This window comes from Mastigoproctus giganteus, chromosome 2 (genome assembly GCF_048544385.1).
Source record: "Mastigoproctus giganteus isolate SK-2022 chromosome 2, ASM4854438v1, whole genome shotgun sequence".
NCBI lineage: Eukaryota > Metazoa > Arthropoda > Arachnida > Uropygi > Thelyphonidae > Mastigoproctus > Mastigoproctus giganteus.
Genome location: NC_143576.1, coordinates 31,739,466 through 31,761,776, shown reverse-complemented (window position 1 = coordinate 31,761,776; position 22,311 = coordinate 31,739,466). Strand labels below are relative to the sequence as shown.

At 36.4% G+C, this 22,311-nt stretch overlaps 2 protein-coding genes across 6 annotated transcripts in view; one reads left to right on the top strand and one right to left on the bottom strand.

The window, feature by feature from the left end:
* LOC150089255 (dynein intermediate chain 2, ciliary) overlaps positions 1–17,699 on the top strand; it is a 317,847-nt gene extending 300,148 nt beyond the window's left edge. For all 3 annotated transcript variants that reach the window (XM_090388583.1, XM_090388589.1, XM_090388593.1), the window contains 2 exons: positions 8,263–8,314; positions 17,409–17,699. In XM_090388583.1, coding sequence (XP_090244709.1) covers positions 8,263–8,314; positions 17,409–17,504 — 148 coding nt within the window. In that variant the 3' untranslated portion in view covers positions 17,505–17,699. The remainder of the gene's footprint in view (positions 1–8,262; positions 8,315–17,408) is intronic.
* The window catches only part of Pi3K59F (phosphatidylinositol 3-kinase 59F), a 349,960-nt gene continuing 336,317 nt past the window's right edge, over positions 8,669–22,311 (bottom strand). For 2 of the 3 annotated variants that reach the window (XM_090388556.1, XM_090388568.1), the window contains one exon: positions 18,019–18,431. In XM_090388556.1, coding sequence (XP_090244682.1) covers positions 18,417–18,431 — 15 coding nt within the window. In that variant the 3' untranslated portion in view covers positions 18,019–18,416. Of the gene's footprint in view, positions 8,696–18,018; positions 18,432–22,311 lie in introns of those variants that run through there. The other variant, XM_090388562.1, reaches the window with a different exon arrangement.

The following is a 22,311-nucleotide window of genomic DNA, read 5'->3' as shown; positions in this document are numbered from 1 at the left end:
TTGACATGGAGAAAGTGTATGACACAACATGGAGATTTGGCATCTTAAAAGATTTGCATGGCCTTGGTCTTAGAGGGCATCTCCCCATTTTTATTAAAAACTTTTTAGCCAATCGATCTTTCCAAGTTCGTGTGGGATCCTCACTCTCTCGTTCCTTTAGCCAAGAGGAGGGAGTACCACAAGGATCAGTTTTAAGGGTCACGCTTTTCGCTATCAAAGTAAATTCCATCACAGAACAACTTCCTCCAACTGTAAACAGTGCCCTCTATGTTGATGACTTTAGCATATTTTGTCAGTCATGCAACATGAGGGTTATTGAAAGACAACTGCAAAAAGCCATCGATCCTAAATTCGTGGGCACTGTCTAATGGATTCAGGTTCTTGCTGCAGAAGACCGTTTGCGTACACTTTTGTTGTAAGCGTAATCTTCATCCTGAACCTGAATTAAGGCTTGGACAAAATGCTATTCCAGTAGCGGCGGACACAAAATTTTTGGGACTCATATTTGATAAAGAGCTGACCTTTCTGGATCACGTCCATCAACTCCGCACAAAGTGCACAAGAGGCCTGAATATTCTGCGCTCTCTTTCCTCTACATCTTGGGGTGCAGATCGATGCTCCCTACTACGCATCTACCATGCACTTGTACGATCCAGACTAGGATTATGGGTCCCTGGTATACAATTCGGCCAGAGACAGTGTACTTCGATGGCTGGATCCTGTCCATCATCGGGCTCTCCGTATCGCTATTGGAGCATATCGAACATCTCCTGTCCAGAGCTTATACATCGAAGCAAACAAACCACTGTTATCGCTTCGACGTAAGCAGTTGTCTCTAAAGTACACTTTAAAACTGAAATCCCTGCCAGGCCATCCTACGTGGCCATTAATTTTTGAGCCACGATGGGAAAATTTGTACAACACCCATAAGACTGCCAATCGTCCTTTTGGTATTCGTCTCCAAGAGCTACTCAAAGAACTTAAGATCAAGGTAGACAAGGTTGCCCAAACACCAAAGCAACCCCTTCCACCCTGGCATGCTCATGTTCCAGCATGTGACTTGTCCCTTAGAAATTGGGGAAAGTCGGACACTCCATCATCTCCATCACCTGCAGCTTCATCAACCGGTGAAATACCACCACTTTGCTTATTGGAGGCTTGAAGTGGTGAAACCCATGTTTAGTCTCTAGAGCAAAGTTTCCGCCCTCCCCCCATACATCTCCTTCTACCCATGCACGGTACTAAGTACTATAGGTTTTGATACCTTTCATGTTTGGGGTTTTCATTAAAAAAAAAAAAACACCGAGTTGAACATTCTGACTTTGCGCCAGTTTACAAAGACGGTTTGAAGTCGGAATCATATGTGGGATCTGCTGCTGTCTTTACAGACACCACTACATTGGAGCAGATTCTCTCTGAATGCAGCATATTTACTGCAGAGCTACACGCTATAGAGTTAGCCTTGGATCACATTAGTAAATGCCAATAGCAATGGTTCATTTTATATTCCGATTCTCTCAGCATGTTACAGGCTTTAATAACTGTGAGATATAATTCTTATCCAGTTCTGTCTTGCATTCAGCAGAAGATTCACTTTCTCCATGAATAGCAGTATGATATCCGCTTCTGCTGGATTCCCAGCCACATTGGGATTAGGGGAAATGATTTGGCTGACACTGCAGCCAAATCAGCAATTCCCAATAATAATCGCTGCCTGTCAGTCCCCTATACAGACTACAAGCAAATAATACACCAGAAGATACACTCCCAATGGCAGGATTCGTGGAATAGACAGACTACAAATAAATTATATCGTATAAAGCCTGTAATTGAACCGTGGTAGTCTAGTCTGCACAGGAATCGTAAAGAGGAAGTTGTTCTTGCCCGGACCCGCATAGGACATAGTCATTTGACTCATTCTTATTTGCTGAGGGCTGATGATCCTTCTATGTGTGAGTCCTGTGGCACAATTTTATCAATCAGACACATTTTAATTGATTGTCCAGATTTTAGCAATATCCGTTTTACCGCTTTTAATCATCTGACTGAGCTGTATACACTCAGTCAGATTTTATCCGACGATGACAATGTGTCTGCTGTTTTTAGCTATTTTAAATCAATAAAGGTTTTTACTTGTATTTAAAATTGACATGTTATTGTTATTTCTTTATTGATTTATCTTTTCTACATTTTATACCTTTGTTATCTTGACATGGTGACCTAAGTAATTAGGTCAGCGAAAGTTTAAATTTTTATATATCACCTGGTTTTGGCCATTATGTCTTAGAAGTCTTTACAGTGGAAGAAATGCACACAGTGCCCATTTCTTCCCCAAAATAAGTTAAATCTAAGGCCAAGAAAAACAAGCCTTCAGCAGTTCACAGAAGCTGACCTACAGATTCACCAAGTATTTCACCAGAATACTTGGTGAAATACTGACAACCTCAAGGCCCTCCTACAAAAGTATCAGCTAGTTTGCTTTTGCTTGCAGGAGAAATATTTAAAGGCAAATGAAAACTGTTCCAAGTATAATATTAAGATCATATGTAAGGACAGAACTGGAGATAGACCTGCCTCAAAAGAGGCAATCTGTTGCCACACCTTTATCAATAACTCCTGCTGCACCAACTCCTCCAAAAGAGAACATCAAGGAAAAGCAGTAAAAATTGCCTACATCTCAATCACAAGAAAAAATGGATGTTGAGGAGAAAGAATTACAGAAGAATTAGTCTTGGATCTTTTTTTGGAGGAAATGGACACAGGACAATGTCCATACTTCCCCAAAAAAGATAAACCCAAAACTGAGAAAATCAAGACCTCAGCAATTTGGAAGCCAATCGGTGGATCCACCAAGCCCAAGTAATGGCTAAATTCCTAAAGTGGAATTGTCATGGCTTCTGGTGATATCAAGGCCCCCCTCCTGCAAAGCATGCATAATATTACTATCATATGTAAGGAAAGAACCGAGGATAGACCTTTCTCAAAAGAGCCAATAAGTTTCCACATCTATCATACTGCACCAACTCCTCCAAAAGAGAACAGCAAGAAAAAATAGTAAAAAATGAAAAAATAAAGCCCTCTGCAATTTAGAAGCCTGTCGAAAAATCCACCCAGTCCAAGTAATGACTAAATTCCTACAGTGGAATTGTCATGGATTCTGTTGAAATATTGATGATATCAAGACCCTCCAGCAAAAGCATGAGCCAGTTTGCTTTTGTTTGCAGGAGACATATTTGAAGGCAAATGAAAACTCTTCCTTTCACAGTGCCACTATATGTAAGGAGAAAACTAGGGATGGATTTGCCCATGGAGGAGTTGCTATATGAAACTCATTTTGACCTGTACTGCTTTCCACTAGCATAGAAGCCATAGCAGTTTGCCTTATGGTAGGGTTTTTATTAACAGTCTGATTTATTTGACCTCATTGTGTGACTGTCTTTCCCCTGTTCTACTTCTCAGGGATTTCAGTACTACTCCACATAAAACCATCTGGGGCAGTGATGACATTAATAGAAGGGGTCATGGACATGTCATAGAATGTATGCTCACTAGAATAACCTGTTCCTTCTAAAGGCAGGAACTAACACCTCCTTCCTTGCCTACCCATACGTTTTCTGGCGTTGATCTTTCTATCTGCCCCCTTCTCTCTTCCCTTTACTTATTTGGAAGGTGGAGGAAAAGACTTATGTAAGTGATCACTTCCCTTGATAACCATCCTAATTAGTAGGAGAATGTGTTTTCCTTTTAGGTTACCGTAGTAGAAGATTGATCAGGCTTACTGGAATGCCTTCTAACATCTTGCAGTACTTAATATCACTAAAGGCAGTCAGTGATGCAGTAGTGTACATCACAGTAAGCATTGTCTATGCAGCTGCAATCATAGTTCAGAAAACATTTAACCTCTTAGCCTTTAAACATGCATGCACGCACCAAAGCACACTACATTCACCACAAGATCCAAAATGAATTGTAGATCCACATTACATTCACTATCACCCAGTTGACCAGCACTAATGCTGTCTGAGAGACAGAATCCAGGAAATTAAGGGAAAATACACATCCCACCCTTCTGAAATATGAAGAGTGCACTGTTGAGACCTAACTACAATAGCAATGCTCTTGCAAGACTTATCTGCAAGAGCATTGCTATTCAAAATTCTTCACTTTTTTAAAGCCAGCTTTATTTTCATTCTATTATGAAACACAACTATGAAATATCCATTTTCTTTATATTGAAAACATATACAGGAATTCCTCGACTTATGTAAGGGTTGCGTTCCCCGGAACACTACGTAAGTCGGATTTTACAAAAGTCAAAATTTCTGCCATGCTTGTGCAGCACTCACAACTGTGCTCGCTGAATTGATTGAATCAAAAAAGAAATGTTCGACGAACATGTGAACAGAATTATTTATTGTATTTATTCAATTTTTATCTCATGAGCAGGAAAAATTACAAAAGCGTGCAATTTCAAAATTATAAAATTACAAAAAAAGAGAGGAGACAGGTATAACATCAGTAAGTTTTATCTCTTGAGCATCGTTGCCAGAATCAACGGATGACTGGATGGTGGTTTTTTCTTTTCATAATAGATTTCTTTGTAGCAAGCAAGCAAGCATATCATTCACCCCTCTGTTAACTTTTAAGAATCATTCGCTGTCAGGATCCATCTTCTCAAACCTCGCCATTGCCATCTATCTTGTGATGAAGCGTCTCGGCTCCTCATTTGGTTCGTCAGCATTTTCTTCTTTCACTATCACTGCCTGCAATCAATAAGTTCTTTGTTAGATAATTCCTTCTCTTCTTCCTCTATTAACTCTTCCACATCTTTGGCATCAACCTGCAACCTTTACAGTCTTATCTGTAACCTCTTCATATGATTTGTCTTTTTCAAAAGACAAATCATATGAAGAGGTTACCTTTTACGTGCCATGGGCATATTTTCTTCCATGCGCCATTTAAATAACTTTTAGTAATTTCTGCCCAGGCCTTATTAATTGTTTAAGATGGCATGGTAAATATTGTAAGATTTCCAAAAGTCTCTTAATGTAGATTTTTTCTCATCGTCTACTGCAGACAATGCCTGAGCAAATATTGTGCATAAATAATATGCTTTTAAATTCAAAATAACACCCTGATTCCATAGGTTGGATGAGTGACATCATGTTTGGTGGTAGGAATATGACTCTCATGTTCGAATTGAAGTCATCTAGATACGTAGGATGTCCAGGAGCATTATCTAATAGAAGCAAAATCTTGAAAGGAACGTCGTTGCCTTTACAATATTTTTCAACCTCGGGAATGAAGCAGCATTTAAACAAATCCTCAAAGAGAGAAATTGTTATCCATGCTCTCTGGTTTAATCGGAAATGCACGGGTAGGGTATTGATACCCTTAAATGCACGAGGATTTCCAGAATGGTACACAAGCAATGGTTTAATCTGTAATCTCCCACTGCGTTAGCACCAAGCAAGAGCGTCGCCCTATCTTTTGAAGTCTTGAAACCTGGCATTGTCTTTTCCTCTTTGGTATTGTATGTTCAACCAGGCATTTTTTTTTTTTTTTCCAATACAGAGCAGTCTCATCAACATTAAAAATTTGTTGCATTGAATAGCCAACTTCATCAATAATATTTTTCAAACACATCACAAAATTTCTCTGCAGCTGCAGAATCGGCACTGGTGACTCCACCACATACTTTAACATTGTGGAAACAAGCACGATACTTGAACCTATTAAACCACCCATTGCTTGCCACAAACTCAGGTTGGGGTTCACCGTACTTATCCTTAATATCTTTATAAATACTTTTTGCTTTTGCTTGAATGGTCATTAGACTCAAGGAGCACTTGCTTCTGAATCTGATTTTCCATTCATATTATTAATAGCTGTTCCATCTTCGATATAGCACCTGAATGTTGTTTTGTGATCATTGTTGATCATAGGTGTCTTTTATACACGCACTGTCCTTTAAAATAGTATTCACTGTTGAAGCAGCGAGACCAAATTTCCTTGCAATAGGAAATGACAAGCTTTGTCCTGCTTCATACTTCTTAATCATTTTCACCTTCATTTCTAAATCAATTCTGTTTCGTTTCCTGGCACTGCCACCACTTGCACTTTCCGTTGGTTGCTTTCCCTTCACCATTGTAATATGTAAATAGGAATGAAGAGAAAATTTTTCATAACAATCATGTAAAAAAAAATTCCACAAAATTTGTTTTTTATATGATTGAAGATTTCAGTGAAGGGAAACACATTTCACCATAATAGCGTAAAAACCCACACATTGAAGTTATCGGTATAAATGCAGCAATAAGATCGAGTTTACTACCTGTTTATAATTAGATGCATTAACAAAAAAGCCCAATAAACTGGAAAGTGCATATTGTGTTTTGGTCTCACAAATGCGTTCAAAGTTGATTCTTAAAACGGGAACATATGATAATGATGAAAGGGTAGCGCAATTTCCAATAAAAAAATGACCTTTTAGAGAGATAAATAGCTTAGTTATATAGCAAAAATTTCAAAGTTCCAAAATCTTGGAACGAATTACCAAAAAAAAAAAAAAAAAAGTGTTATTGGATTCACAATATTTTCACGATACCTACAGGATGCAAAATATGTTTCCATGATTTTTTTAAGTTTGCACCTGCCGGCAAAAACGTAAAGTCGAATTTCTGTAAGTCAAGTATTACGTAAGTCAAGGAGTTTTTGTATTTTTAATTATTTTTTTAAAATAAAACCCCACTGTTTTAAAATTAAAACCCCACATTTTTTATGCACTTTACATGTTTTTATAACTTGTTTATTACTGTCCACCTATGGTGGAGATTATCTTTGTTGCTTTTGTTTAAGTAAATTATATACTTAGATTTCAGTAAAACTTTTGATTACTGTTTACCATGAATCCTGATAATTTAAATTCTTCTAGGACCTCAACAGTCCCTACTGTCATGCCACTGAAACAGATAATGTCACATTCGTGATGAGGCCCAGAACTGAAAGTTATCAGGTCCCACACCCAGATACCTGATAATCAGCTTTGCATAAGCCACAGTTATCTCTCACATTCTTTTCTGCTGAGGGCTTTAACATTAAGCCTGATATGCCTTCATCAATATCATTAAAGATGATATACATTAGTAAATAAAAGTAGATGATTTACATTAGTAAGGTATTTATTTACGTTAAAATAACTGGGTAAAAAAATGGTAAAATTTTTGTTGGCTATAATGCACTTTGCTTATAACACAAGTATTAAATTTGTCACCTGACACTCATTATGAAATTAACTTTACAGAATTTAAATCGACAAAATATTACATTAATTATGCAGTTATATAAACTTTATCTATTGTGAACTTACAAACTTAGGCTTAGAAGATACCAAAAACAATGTAACTTAGTAGAATTAGTTTTAGAAAAGGTCAAGAATTAAATATATAAATATTGACTGGAAATAAGGTCAGAAAATTACCTTAATTATATTCATAAAATTAAAGAAAGAAATGAATAATAAAAGATATTTAAACATAATAAGGAAAAACAAAAATTTGTCAGCTGATCTCTTAATCTGGTCTTCTGCTGAGCTCACTATTTACTCTCTCTCTTGCTGCTAACTGGCTGCCAACCAAGCATTCTACCAGCAAGTTTTTGAATGTTTATTATTATTATTAGCTATATGGTGCAAGGAAGCCTGAAGCTTATGCTGCACCACCCAAAAAAAATTCTGAAAAAAAAATTCCCATCCAAGAGTCAAAAGTAGAAGGGAATCATAAAGAGAGAAGAATGATGATATCCAGCTCAGGACCCTGGGTGTGCCAAGCCTATACTCACCAGATGTGAACCCCTGGGGTTATTATGGCAATGCTTTGATTAAAAAAAGGATGTCTTTCATTATTTCAGTGAATTTAGCATCCTGACAATACATCTTTCTGCTCAGTTCTTCATTAAGGCAATTCTTAGTCAAAAAAAGTATAGTACTGGAGAATATCCACTACAATCACCTGATCTTGTCCTGTCCAACTCTTCCTGTTCCCAGAACTGAAAAACTCTTTTCAAAGAGTTTTTCAGTTTTGGTCTTTTTTCTTAGAATATTTTAAGTGACAGCACCCACTAATAGTTAAAAAAAAAAAAAATAAAAAAAAAAAAATATTAATCTTTATATTCACAACTATAATTTTATAGCAAGAATTTTGGTTTAGACCCATTTTATATTCAAAATAATAAAGTTTAAAATTTAATTTGTTATTTTTGTAGGGGGAAGATAGCATGTTTCAAAATGTCACCAAATTTACGGATATCACTAAAGGTATGTGTGAATATTGTATATAAGTTATAGAGAAGAAAAACTTTCCTATCTGAATATTGAACACTTGGAAAATTTGTTTCATTGCCCTGACAGATATATCTGAAGCTAATCAAAACACTTTTTCCAAAAAATATGGTGCATTTAATAGAAAAGAGCACAAGCTGTTTTTTTTTTTTCTTACACACTGTATGAAAAAAAAAATTATTAAGATTCCCATACATTATTTGCTGGTTACACAAGCCGTTTCAGTGAGCTAAATGTGTTGAAAATCAGGAATTTTCGACACAGGTAGATAGGGTAGAAAATATTTTAAGGGATACCTAATTGAGACATACCTGGAAAAGACTGAACTCCGTTTCTCCCACAAAACAGCAATTTTTACTGGAAAATTTGAAAAAAATAAAAAAAAATTTAAAAAAATATGGGATTTTTCATATTTTTTTTTTTTTTTTTTTGAAAAAAAAAAAAAAAAAAAAATGAAAAATATGTGTTCAAGAAATACAAATTACTTGCATAAAGCAAGTATTTAACTTTTGGAACTGTTTTTCTACCTCAACTGATAAAACAGTTGTTCTACCGTTTATCTTTATACTTATCCATAATCTCTGAAAATGCTATAACATGCAAAGTCTCCATTGTTTTGCCGTGTAGAATAGCATTAGCATTAGTAGAAGCATATGATGCAAGAAAGCAAGCTTATGCAGCATCAGCCCGGGGAGGGGGGACCCTCACACTTCACCCCTCCATTCGTTCCAAATGCCTGTCCAGCTCAGCCTTAAATTCATTTAGGCTATAAACTTCCACAATAAAAGGTGGATGTCTGTTCAACCAATCTACCTGCTGGCTAAATTCAAATTTCTGCACATCTATTCTACAACAGTCTTTCCTCAATTTGAACTGTGCCCCCTCAGGTTTTTAATCCCATCAGCATTCAGCTTGCTCAACCCATTCAAGGCCTTATACATCTCAATCAGATCACTTCGCAGGTGTCTACTCTCCAGGCTCTGCAATTTGCAGAACTTATGCCTTTCTTGGTAAGAGTACCCCTTTGTTCCCTCACCAATCTTGTTGCCTTTCTTTGTACTCGTTTTAGCAATAAAATGAGTCCTCCAGGCCTTAACAAATCAATGCTGTGTCCGAGATATAACTGAAGTCTTGTCTAGATGATCCTGCAATGCTTCTTTAACCAGTGACTCCATTATTTTTCCTGGAACAGAAGTCAAACTAACAGGTCTGTAATTACTTGTTACCCTTTGATCCCCCTTTTTGAAGTGTAGATACATTTGCACATCTCCAGTCTGTGAGAACTTCCCCTGAGTCCAAGGATGCTCTCTGAATTATGGTTATGGATTTGCTTATGTCCTTTGCTGCCTCCTTTAATGTAACTGAATAGATCCAATCCACCCCAGGTGCCTTTCTTATGTTTATCTTCAACAATTTCTCCTCCACTTTGCTCTCAGTTATTACAAAATCATTTAACTCCCTGTCTGGGTGTGATAAACATATGGCCCTCTCCTCCTTGAATAACTCATGTGTGAATGTAGATGGAAACTACTCATTTTGTTCAGTAGATATCTGAGAATGATCATCTACAGTCAAGCCATGATATCAAGTGATTCTGATTCATTCCCTTCCTTTTAGAGTTTACATAAGTAAAGAACTCTTTGCTGTTTTTCTTTGCATCCTATGCCAAAGATTTCTCATAATCTGCCTTTGCCTGACTGACCCCTTTGTGACTTGGTTACACACCAGCTTATATCTATCAGAGGCTTCTGTGTCACCTGTTAATTTATATATATCCCACACATTTTTCTTCTCTGCCACATGTCTAATTAGTTCATCTTACATCCACTTAGACCTAAATCTTGAACAATGTTCCTTTGTTGGTATGAAAAGCCCAGTAGCTTCTAAGATTATTTCTTTGAATGCTTCCCATTTTGAATTTGCTGTTGGTAATATCATCAGTTGGTCCCACCGTATAGACTTTAAAACTATCTCGGACCTCCGTAGTTACTTTTACGAAAGCAAAAACCCTTCCCTTTACCCCTGATGGTAGTTACCTCTTTGAGTAAATCCCACTTCAGCACACTGTGATCACTGCCACCTAGTGGTTCCTTTATCTGTAGATTCTTAATGCATGAAGAATCACTGCTGATAATCAGATCAAGAGTATTACTCCCTCTAGTTGCCTCCCGAACATGCTGCTGTAAAAAACAATCATCCAAGAAATCCACAAAAGCCTTGCTAGTGTGTGAGTGACCGACCCACAAATTCCAGTCAATCTCTAGGAAATTAAAATCCCCCATTATAAGACACTCTGACTTACTGGCCCACTCTATTTCTCTGCACTTTTGCTCATTATACTTACCAGATTCATTAGGCCTATAACACACACCTACTCTCATTTTTCCTTTCCCAGTGCTTATGTCACATCAGACAGACTCAACATTGCATTGTCCACCAACATCAATTGTATGCACTTCCTTAGATTTTGTGTTTCTCAACTAACAGCATAACCCCTCCTCCCTTTCTGTCCTGTCTATCCTTTCTGTACACATCCCCAAATTCCAATTCTGCACTGCTTATGTCTGTGTGATACCACGTCTCTGATATCCCAACAATATCTGCCTTTGATGTCTTGAATAGCACTTCAAGCTCATCAAATTTATTAACTATACTCCTAGCATTGATGTACATGCAAGTATACAGGGTGATTCACTACCAGTGCGACAAACTTGCAGGAGGTGTAGGGGGCACAAAGACGAATCTGAATCACATAGCATTGCAGGGTCCGAAACGCCTTCGTCATGCGGTAGAGGACGTTGAACGGGAGGTCGTGTGAACAGCAATCCCGCTGGAAGTCAGCATTTGCGAACCGGTTCCCGAGGCAGTAGGATGGACGAGTATTCAAACATTGAACTGGCTGACATGCACCTCGCGTATGGAGCTGCGGACTGTAATGGGCACGCCGCTCTGCGCTTGTACTAGGAACGTTTCCCGCACAGGCATGCTCCTCATCATACGATTTTTGCACGTGTGCACAGAAGGTTACGTGAGACTGGTTGTTTTACAAGAGTACCATGAATCGAGAGCGAACAACGAGGATGCCAGACAATGAGGAGAATGTCCTACGTCTTGCAGAAGGCAATCCGAGTACTCGAGCGATAGGCCAACAATTGGGTATTTCCCAATCCATGGATGTATGGAGGATAATGTCAACAAACCAAATGAGTTCATACCATCTGCAATGCGTCCAGTCATTGGAGCCTGCGGATTATCCACTCCGGAGGACTTTTGCTACTTGATTCTGATTCGTCTTTGTGCCCCCCTACACCTCCTGCAAGTTTGTCGCACTGGTAGTGAATCACCCTGTACATGCACCTGTTTCTACTCTTAGTTACCCTAACACAGCCCATGTATTTACTTGTTCCACTATGACTCCCAGCAGTCCTGGAAATCCCCATTGCCTTGCTTTCCAGGTTGCTGCTCAATTGCATTTCAATAGTAGCAGTGCAAGAATCACTTTCACCTCTGCCAGCGGCTACTATTAATCTATTAGTCCGTGTATACCCCCAAGCTAGCAGTTTTCCGACCCACCTAACTCTGCCTCGATAGCATCAGCAAATATTCTTGCACCCTTTCTGTTTAAGTGCATCCCATCCCTGTAGAAGCAGTGTCTCCTGTTAACAAGCATAGACCAGGCTGAGAAAAATTCTACCACTTGAGCCTTGCACAATCTCTCCAGGGCCGAATTGATCAACAAGGGTCTCATTTATGAAGAGGAATATGAATGATATTTTTCACTCTAAGAGAAATAAAGAAGCAATATAATTGGATCAACAGATTCCAATTTTTTAAATAAAAAAAAAAAAAAAAAAAAAACATTATGATTGGTCTCCATTCAGTTCAATTTATAGTTAAACATTTAAATTCAATTTTGTTTTCAATAAAACATTTTCATAAAATTTTCTTTTTCCTCTAATATCATTAAGTTAACATGAGTTGCTGGATAGTGAATAATTTCTTTATGAATGAAACTTGAAAAAATATATATATACATATAATTATATTTACTAATTCAGATTAATCTCACCACTAATGGGAATTACCAAGCTGGTAGTGCTATTTGTGAAGCAAAACAAATAAACAAAAATTATACAAAGATACTACTCCAGGCTTAGGTGATGAACTGATGATACTTGTAGCAGAGAGAAAAAAAAAAAAAAAAATCTGAAATTCAAGATTTCTGATCCAGAAATTTCAGTAAATGATAACATTTATTTACTGTATTAAAAATAATACCCATGATTTTTTAAAAACTTTTGATTTTTTACAATAAAAAAAAATTCTGATTTGATTTTGGGCAATAATTTTACTCTAATGTTGGATAATCAAGTAAAAGTAAGATAAGGTTAAACCAAGTAAGGTAACAAAAAATTAATATTTAGAAGCATTTACATATAAAGTTTTAATTTTTTTTAAATTTCCACAAAATATTCTCTCTACAGAGTTGACTATAGCTGTTCAGCAAACTCACAAAGGAAAGGGTTAAAAGATGAGTCAGGTAGCAGGTGGTCTCTAGTGATGATACTCAGACAGTACAATAAAGAAGTTGTGTGATGTGAGCTGCCATGCATTAAATGAAATTAGAGCAGAGAAGAGTTTGGAGGATTATTTTGTCCCCTTGTGTTTTTTTTTTTTTTTCTCTTCTAGCAGAATTTAAGCTGCTTAGGTAATGCTGTCAGGTTGCGTGTGCGCGCACCATCCGTAGGTATACAGAAATTTTGACCAGTCTGGAAGTCTTCTGTCAGCTCAAGAACAGCCACTGTGCAAGTACAACCAGCAGTGCATGATCACACAGTGAATGAGCTACTATTGACAGAATCCAGTTTCAGGGTGGCTGATGCTTTTGCATTCTTTGTTCAGCTCTGATCTCTCACCCCAAATCATTGCTCCACCAAAGAGCCCTCTGATCAGCATTTGATAAGAATAAAATTGGGTTACATAATTGGCTGCACAATGTCAGTCTAGGCTGACATTGTGCAGCTATTGTAACATTGAGAAACTTGTCTCATTGAGATAAAAAAGATTGAGTGCTTTGGTGACTATGTTTAAAATTAGTGAATCCAATGCTTTTTATTTTGCATATGACTTGGAGTTATATTTTTCTCATAATAAATCATTTGCAGACTTTTCAGTCATGCCTTTTGTTTTGAATATAACTCCTCCTTTTCAAATTTTTGGGTGATTGGTGTTCCTCAGATAAGAGGCTATTCTCTAGCAGGAGCTGTTTTAACTAAGCAGGTCTAACTTTATAACTGCATTCAGTGCCTTGTTATTCACTACTGAGCCAAAATATTAGAAACCAAAGCTCATAGAAACTGCTTATGTCTGAATTCATCTAGTAGCTTAAAGTTGTGTTGTGTAATTTCGAGCCAGAGCTGTAGCTATAATTACTCTAATTTCCTACTGCATGACCATAAACCATATTTACAAAGGATGGAGTCACATTTTCTTGAAATGGTTGACTTCTTTCTGATGATGCATTTCTTAAAATTTGTTGCCCTTACACAGTGATCCTTGTTAGCTGTTCTTGGGAATTTTTTTGTACATTAACTTTTATGGTACTCAACTCATACAGTTCATTTGTGTACTATGTCTATACCAATGTGTATTCATGGACCAGTTTGCATGTTGCACAAGCTAGAAACTCCTACTTTCTGCATTTGAAATCAGCTTAGCTGCAGCCCTGATTGGTGACCTTGTACGAATTCTCCAGTCTCCAACAAGAGACCTGGAGGAATTCTTAAAACTTAGTTGGTTGGACAAAACAATTATACTGTTTCACTGCATTCTAATCGATGCCACAAAATCATTCCATCTTTTGCAGCTTTTTATAGTAGAGTTTGGTTTATTGTTTTATGTCCCATTGGCAACGAAGGCTATTATAATATGCCAAATCAAAATACACATCAAAAATATATTTGGTAAACTTAAAGGTTACCATGTCAAAAGATGGAAATATATATCAAAATACAAAACTGTAAATTCATATAAGTCTATATGAGCTTAATGGACTGTAAAAAGTTAAAAACACTAGACATACTGTATCTGTCATTTAAAATCTGGCTGAGTGTAAATGGTTCAGCCTGAGTAATAAAAGCTGTAAAATATGAACGATGTGCAGTGGTAAAAAGTGGACATTCAATAAAAATATGAATAATGGTTAAAACAGTTACGGTTCTCACACATAGGTGGGTCATCTGCTCTCAGCAAATAGTGTATCAGATGACTGTGACCTATGTGGAGCTAAGCAAGAACAACTTCCTCTTGTCAGACCCTGCGTAGACCAGACTGCCATTGCCGGATTAATCTGATTTGGTTTATTTTTGCCTGTCCATTCTAAGAATCTTGACACTGGGAATACAATTTAGAACATATCATTTGCCTGTAGTCTGTACAGGAGACTGACAGGCAATAATTATCCAGGGAGTTGCTATTTAGCAGCAGTATCAGCTAATTCATTTTCCCCAATACCAATGTGGCTTGGGATCCAGCAGAAGGGAATGTCAAATTTGTGCTCAAGGAAAAAAGCATCTGCCAAATCTAGGACAGGACTGGATGAGGGTTATACCTCACCAGTAATAGAGCCTGTAATTGTATATCATATAATTTTAGTAATGGCTATTTTTAATGTGCTCAAGGGCAATTTCTATTGTATGCAACTGTGCAGTATATATGCTAGTTTCTTGTGTAATCTTGCATACTGTTTTGTGTGGAAGGACTACAGCTGACCAACTTTGATCCAGCTGTGTAGACTGGCAGTAAATCAGAATACTGCACTCTATGTGATGGTTAAAACAGTTACGGTTAAAACTGGTGGTGTGTTAGCTTTCTCCCAAATCTTGAAGGAGAAGTTGGAAGATGGGCATGCCAGGGTGCAGAGTGCTAGGTCAGGTTAGATGATCTGAAGTGGATCTACTTCTTTGGCTTGGTGGCTGGACAACATTGTCTACCATAACGTTTAGTTCACTTAATAACCGTCGAGGTCAAATACTAAAAGGTCAGTTAGCAGTACAGTGGGTATTGTAGAGATTTTCCCATCATGATTCAAAACTGATGCCCATGTGGGATTGAGACAGATTTTAATTTAATAATGTATTGTAAGGCCAACTCCTTACATCAAAGAGACAGAGAGGGTTCATTTGCTTCAACATAGACAATGTTGAGACAGATGTGCAAAATTCTCCAGTGGTGGTGGTGGACTGGATCTAACCATCAGAGTGTACTGTCTCTAGCAGATGCTTGAGAACTGTAATCAAGTTTAGAATGGACAAAAGCCTGGCAGAGTGATCTGCACTCCAGGAAGTTGATGAAAAGGTCCATAGAATATTTAAGCCCCTTAGCACACCTTGTCCATATCTGATGAATATGTCATAGAAATGTCAGCTTTTTTTGTCAAAAATAAATCCTAAGAATTTGGATTCTGCTGAAGTGGGATTTTGTTTTGTCCAAGCCTTAATTCTGGGTCAGGATGAAAATTACGTTTGCAACAAAAGTGTACAAAAAGGGTTTTCTTTGATGAAAATCCGAACCCATTTTCCAAAGACCAAGATTATATATATAATAATATTCTATATAATATATCTATATAATATTGGTGTGATATTGCACTACTACTTATTTGAAGTAGTGCAATACCATGGCAACTCATTGTGAAGGATGAGCACAATGTGAGATACAAAGGAAATGATGCCTCCCACACTGATATTATATAGATATAAAACTCTTACTCTTAACATATTATGCCTTGTTGCATTTAATTATTTTAAATATTACTATATAAACCTATTAGCATCTCTCATATTGTGTGATTATCTTCACAACTGGATCGTCGTGTCTGCAATACCAGAGTACCTGCCCACCCACCGATGATAGGCCAATAGCTTTGAAACTGCCGTTTGCGTGGTGGTGGTGGTGCCCACCGATAACAATGGTCGGTGGGCACCACCAATTAGTGAATATTAGTGACGCGTTACTTCTCTATTAGTGAAGCATTACTCATTTGAAGTAGTGCAATACCATGGCAACTTGTTGTGAAGGATGAGCACAATATGAGATAGAGGAAATGATGCCTCCCATACTACTATCATAGTTTTTTCTTAAGAGATTTATGGTGTACTCACACCGATATTATATAGATACAACTATCTTATAAATTTTGGATATTACAGCTTCAACAGTTTTAGCTAATGGTGTTGCTTACAAACCAAAATAAATCCAGTTTAGAAATCAGAGTTTTGCCTATTTCTACACTGAGTTTTAGTCATTTACTTATGCTGACAGTATTAAAAGCTTTGTGATTCCCCATTTGAATATACTTCCTTTGCAAATGACACAAGGTTTCTCGTATTTCAATCAGCAGGCATGGCACTCATATTCAAAGGGTTTATGAGTTAGCATTCTGGCATCCATTTTAGCATTTTGAATAAGTTTATTTTGAGATAAATTTGCATTTACTATAATTTTCAAAAACTTGAAAAATTAATATGCAGTAAAACCTTGATTTAATGGCCTGTGCAGGGGATCCAAATCTTCATTAAATTTGGAAAAAAAGTACATACACCAAAGTTGGTTAAATGTAATGAAGAAGTGTTATACTATGAAATAAATGTTAAATATTGTAATACTGTATTTTTGTAGCTCTTATTCAACCTTTTCTACATTGGAGTAAAAGAGCTTTAAATTCTGCTGTATCATATGGGGGAAACTGATTAAAGCTTATTCAGAGTCTGAAGAGCTCTGGAGCAACCTCAGATGATTCCTTACTGATCTCTGACAGTTGGCTGATGGAAGGTGATGGTGAGAAAAGTCCTGGCTGTCTGGTATTCTGCTTTATTGGGAAAATATTTTAGCTGATGGAATATTTTAGCCCATGTTTATATTAACAAAAATATAAACTAGGTCCTGTGTTTACGTACAGTGGTGCTGTCCATTAAAGCGAGAGTTTATTGTTCTAACTTTGCAAATTGAACAGTTCAAGTAAATTACATTTAATATCTTGTGCTAATTTTAGAATTTTTTTTTTTAACAGCACATGAGGATTACAGAAAGAGAAACATTTAAAGCATCTGAAATAGGCAAAATGGATAAATTACTACGTTTAGCTAAAGATCCAGAAAAACAGTGATTTCGGGAGGGGAGGAACTGATAACTTTGAAAAAAATCAATATGATCTTTATCTTGAGTATTCATCTAATCAAAAAATGCTCACAATTTTGGTTGGACTGCTGATACTGGAACTCAGAACAAATATTGAAATTTTTTTGTTATCCAAATTATATCTTGTTTTGTTGTTATTTCCATACATATAATACATAGAAAATCTGGCAAATATAATTAGTTTCTTGATTTATAAATAAGGAAAGATGTTATTTACATTTCATATTGTCATAAAAAGAGTTAATTGATATATTAACTTTGTAAGAATAAATCTTAAAACACATTTAAAAAAGCTGTAATTTTATTTATCTTTTTTATATTCAAATTTAAATTAATACAAGGCACATGTCAATGAAGATTAATACAACAAAGTACAAATATAAAAGTACATTTAAATTAATGAATTTGTATTACCCACTTTATATCTTTGGTACATTATATATCTCCTTCAATAAAAGTATTTTTCCTGCAAAAGTCTGTTATAAACAAGAACATTCATACAGTGCAAGTCTTTACAATGCAAGTAAGAGAAACATTCTCTTCAACTCATTTCTAACACTAGTGTGATTATATTACAGAGTATTTACATTATATAACAATATGTAGGTTATTTTACAAGCTTAATTGGAATGCATACATTTTTCTTCACAATTCTAATGAAGAATTCTGTTCATGCACCTGACTCAAAGATTTAGGGGGTGGGAGGGATGAACTGCCACATTATAAGGTTATTCATATTAACACAAATATTGGACATTTTTTTTTTTTCACTGATAACTATCATTAATCACAATTTCATTTGACTCTGTACAGAACTGGCATTGGCTGAATATAGCTGCTTTCAATAAAGTATTTAGTGCTGCTTTAAACATTTAATATTTCATTTCCTCCAGTACTGAAAGAAAACAAACAGTAATTAGAAAAACTTAAATAATTATTTTTATAATATGGGAAAGTCTCAATTAACAGTTATGCCATGCACTTAGTCATGCAGCCCAAAATTAATTTTTTTCATTATTCCCATTTTTTTTTTACAATACAAGACATTTCGTGTCTTGTATGGTAAAAAAAAAAAAAAAAAAGTTGATCCCTAGTTTGATGATTGGACATTTCATGTCCAAAAACGAGAGAATTGAAGGTGTCCCACATTAAGATATTTGCCCCTTAAGATAGGTCAAATTTGACTTTCAAATTTTGAGTCAATCTTTGAAGGAAAATATCTCAGCCAGAAAACAAGTATAAGAGCTGATATTTAGTTAGGCTGAATTCATGCAGTTGGTAAGTCAAATGTCCAAAGAAGATGGTTTTTATTTCCAAAGAAGATGGTTTTTATTTCAAAGTTATAACTTTCAAAAGTCTTGCTTAAATATGTCGTGACAAATTTTTGGTGCCAGTTTTAGACCACACTGTAAAAAATGTGAACGTTTTTATGCCTGGACACAAAGTGTTGCATTCTCTGCCAAAAGTTAACTAGGTATACCAAGTTTCAGAGCACTACCTCTCACCATTGTGCAACAGTGCAACTTAACTTTGAAATTTTTTTGTGATTTATTGCTGAAATTTTGCACAGCTTCATTTGGAACCTATTTAAACATCAACACCAAGTTTCAACAAAATTGAAGATGGTCAAGCAGGGACCCCTAGGCCACTTGACATGGAATGACCCATTTATAATATTCATATACACCAATTACTTATTTATAAAGACTGGTGTATATCAAATCTTATTTAACCCCTCAGCATGCGCAAAAGGATTGTCTTTCCTCTAACTTCAAAAGGTGACTTAGACCCCATACACCTACATTTGAAAAATCAGCTAAAATAATTAAAACTTTTCACTTATTTGATGCCACCTTTATTTTCAGTCTTTTCTGAACAAAACTGAAAATTCCATTTTTTATATTAAAACAATATTTTGAATTAATTTAGAAATCAAAACCCCCTTTATACCTGTCAGCTATCGCAATGCAAATTAAAAACCATGTGCTTCAACTAATGCCTGAGACTGGGTGCCATCCTGTCAGTAACAGGAGTGCACACTGCATGAAGCATGAGGCAATAAAGCCAACTTTAACAAAGTTGGCTTTATTGCCTCAATAACAAAATAATAGATGCCAATCAACACATGTGTATGACTATATTTAATTCATGAATTTTTCCTGTGTGGATTAATGGATTTCTGGAATGGAGAAATTAAGAAAACGTTTTCAAAAATAATTATAACTATCAGCTCTGTAAATGGAGTAGAAGAGCACGGATTGCTGAAATATAGCTAAAATAGTTAGTCTGCATTTATCTTGCATACCAATTGGGCAATTTGGGATATGCAGGGTAACTGAAAGGATATGAAAGAATCTCCCTTTTTATTAAATAAAGCTAAATTTACATAGTATGGAATGCCTATTACATGATCTGTTTTAGAAGGTTTAGATGTATTGACGTCTATAATTGCTAGTAAAAGAACATTTTTGAAATGTTTGTAATGACTGGTTTATCTAAATCTTATTTAAAACAGTTTCACTTTCTACATTTATTTGCATATTGTAAAGAATACAGATGACCAAATTCATTTGGACTCACTGTACAAAGGGTGGATAAAATTACAGAATTCAGTTATTTTGATAGATTAAGATTTTATAAAATAACATTAAAAAAATATGTTACTATCTCATGTAGTTTATACACTGAGTGGACAGAAATCACGGAATACCTACCTAGTAACGGGTAGGCCCATATTTTGCCCGAATAACAGCAGTCACACAGCGAGGGATTGAGTCCACTAGTTCATGAGAGCTTTCCACAGCATCCTAAAGATGTTCTATAGGGTTTATGTCCAGTGAAAGGGGAGGCCATTCCATGGTGGTAAAATCTGCAGAATGCTCTTTGAACCATGTTCTAGTCACCACAGCGCTGTGGGGAGTGCATTGTTCTGCTGGAAGAGTCCAGTGCCCTGTGGGTGCACAATGATCACAAAGGAATGCAGATGGTCTGCAAGGATGGACACGTAACCCGGACCTGGACCGTTCAGAGATGAATCTAGACTTACCAGAGGTCCCAACGTGTGCCAGTTGAACACGCCCCAGACCATTTACCGACTGTCCATTGCCAGAACAGTTCCTTGTTGACATGATGGGTGCATAGCTTCATGTGGTTTCCACTAGATTTGCACCATCCCGTCCGCTCGAAATAACTGGAAACGAGACCCACCTCCAATCAACCAAGGTCCAGTGCGAATGTTCTTTTGCATGCTTGAGGCATAGAGTCCTGTGTCGTGGTGTTAGCAATGGGACTCTGGTGGGTCGACAGTTCCCACAACCTATTGTGACTAATGATTGCCTTGGTGGAGACATTTCTAGCACCTCCCTCATTGAAGTCTGTGGTGATTTGTGCCACTGTCGCTCTCTAGTTGGCTGAAACAATAAGAGACAAATGTCGATGGCCATGTTCATCCACCGCCTTTCTCTGCCCACAGCACTGTCCACAATGAAATGTTATTCTGGAAATGGTGTATTCCCGATACACGTTTGATACTGTCGAATGGGGGATAGTGCAACTTCTGTACCATCTTCATGATAGTGACCCACGTTGGGCATCCACTATCATTCCTCTTTCAAAGTCAGTTAACTCCATAATGACATCAAATTATCATCTATGTGAATGCAGTGTATCTATATACCTGCCAAGCGGCAGGTATACAGATAAACTGTTTTGTCCACTAGCATTGCCCAGGATCCAGGTATCCCATGAATTCTGTCCTTTCAGCGTAAAATTTAATTTATGTTGTTAGGTAGAAGCAGAATGAATATTCAGCAATCAAATTTTGGACCAAAGAGGGCTAGAAATGCTAGAGAAATCAACAAAAGAATGAGTCAGTTGAGGATAATCCAATGTATAGCTGGTCATTTGAAGCAATCAATTCTGAAACAGTTGCCATTGTTGAAGAAAAAAAAAAAAATTTACAAAACAGAAGAATTAAAATGTCTGAACTTTAACAATTTTAGCAATAAGACATGAGCAATTAGGAACATCTCATGTTTGGGTAAGATGGTTTCTCAGAAACCTCCCATTCGTGACAAACATCACCAAAAGATAATTTAAAAATAATTCTTACTAATCCAGATAGATTTTTATTCTGTTTGGTGACTGATAATGAAAGTTTTATATTTTTTAAAAATACATTTTTATGATCCTGAATCCAAATTAGAAAGCATGCAGTGGAAGCACAAGGGATCTCCAACCTTTAAAAAAGTTTTCAACCCAATCATCAAGCTGAAAAACCATTGGCCTGAATTTTCCAATGCAAAAGGATTGTTGTTAATTGATTATCTTGCACCTAAAATCACAATAACATGGAAATAATATGCCAAAGATAAAAGTTGCAATTCGGGGGGGGGGGGGGTCTCCATGAGAAAGCCTGGGTTGCACAGGCTAAAATTCACGAATATGGATTTGCTGAAGAATGTTTTTTGAAAGGATTAATTCTTTGCTGATTGAATACGAGTGTATTGAACTTTGTGGGGAATACTTTGAAAAATAAGATAACTTAATTTTCTACCCATGTCATTTATACTCCATTCTCAACTTTCAGAGAGGATTTTTAAAATCAAAAACCTAATATATATAGCAAGGACACCTTTGGCTTGTACTATAGTCTCAACCTTCCTGGACATACTTAAGAGATACTGTTCAAGGCTTAGACCAAAATGGATACACACATTTCTGGCCTTTTTGCAGAGTTTCTGTATAATCACAGTGTGAAGTTGAACCAGCATTTG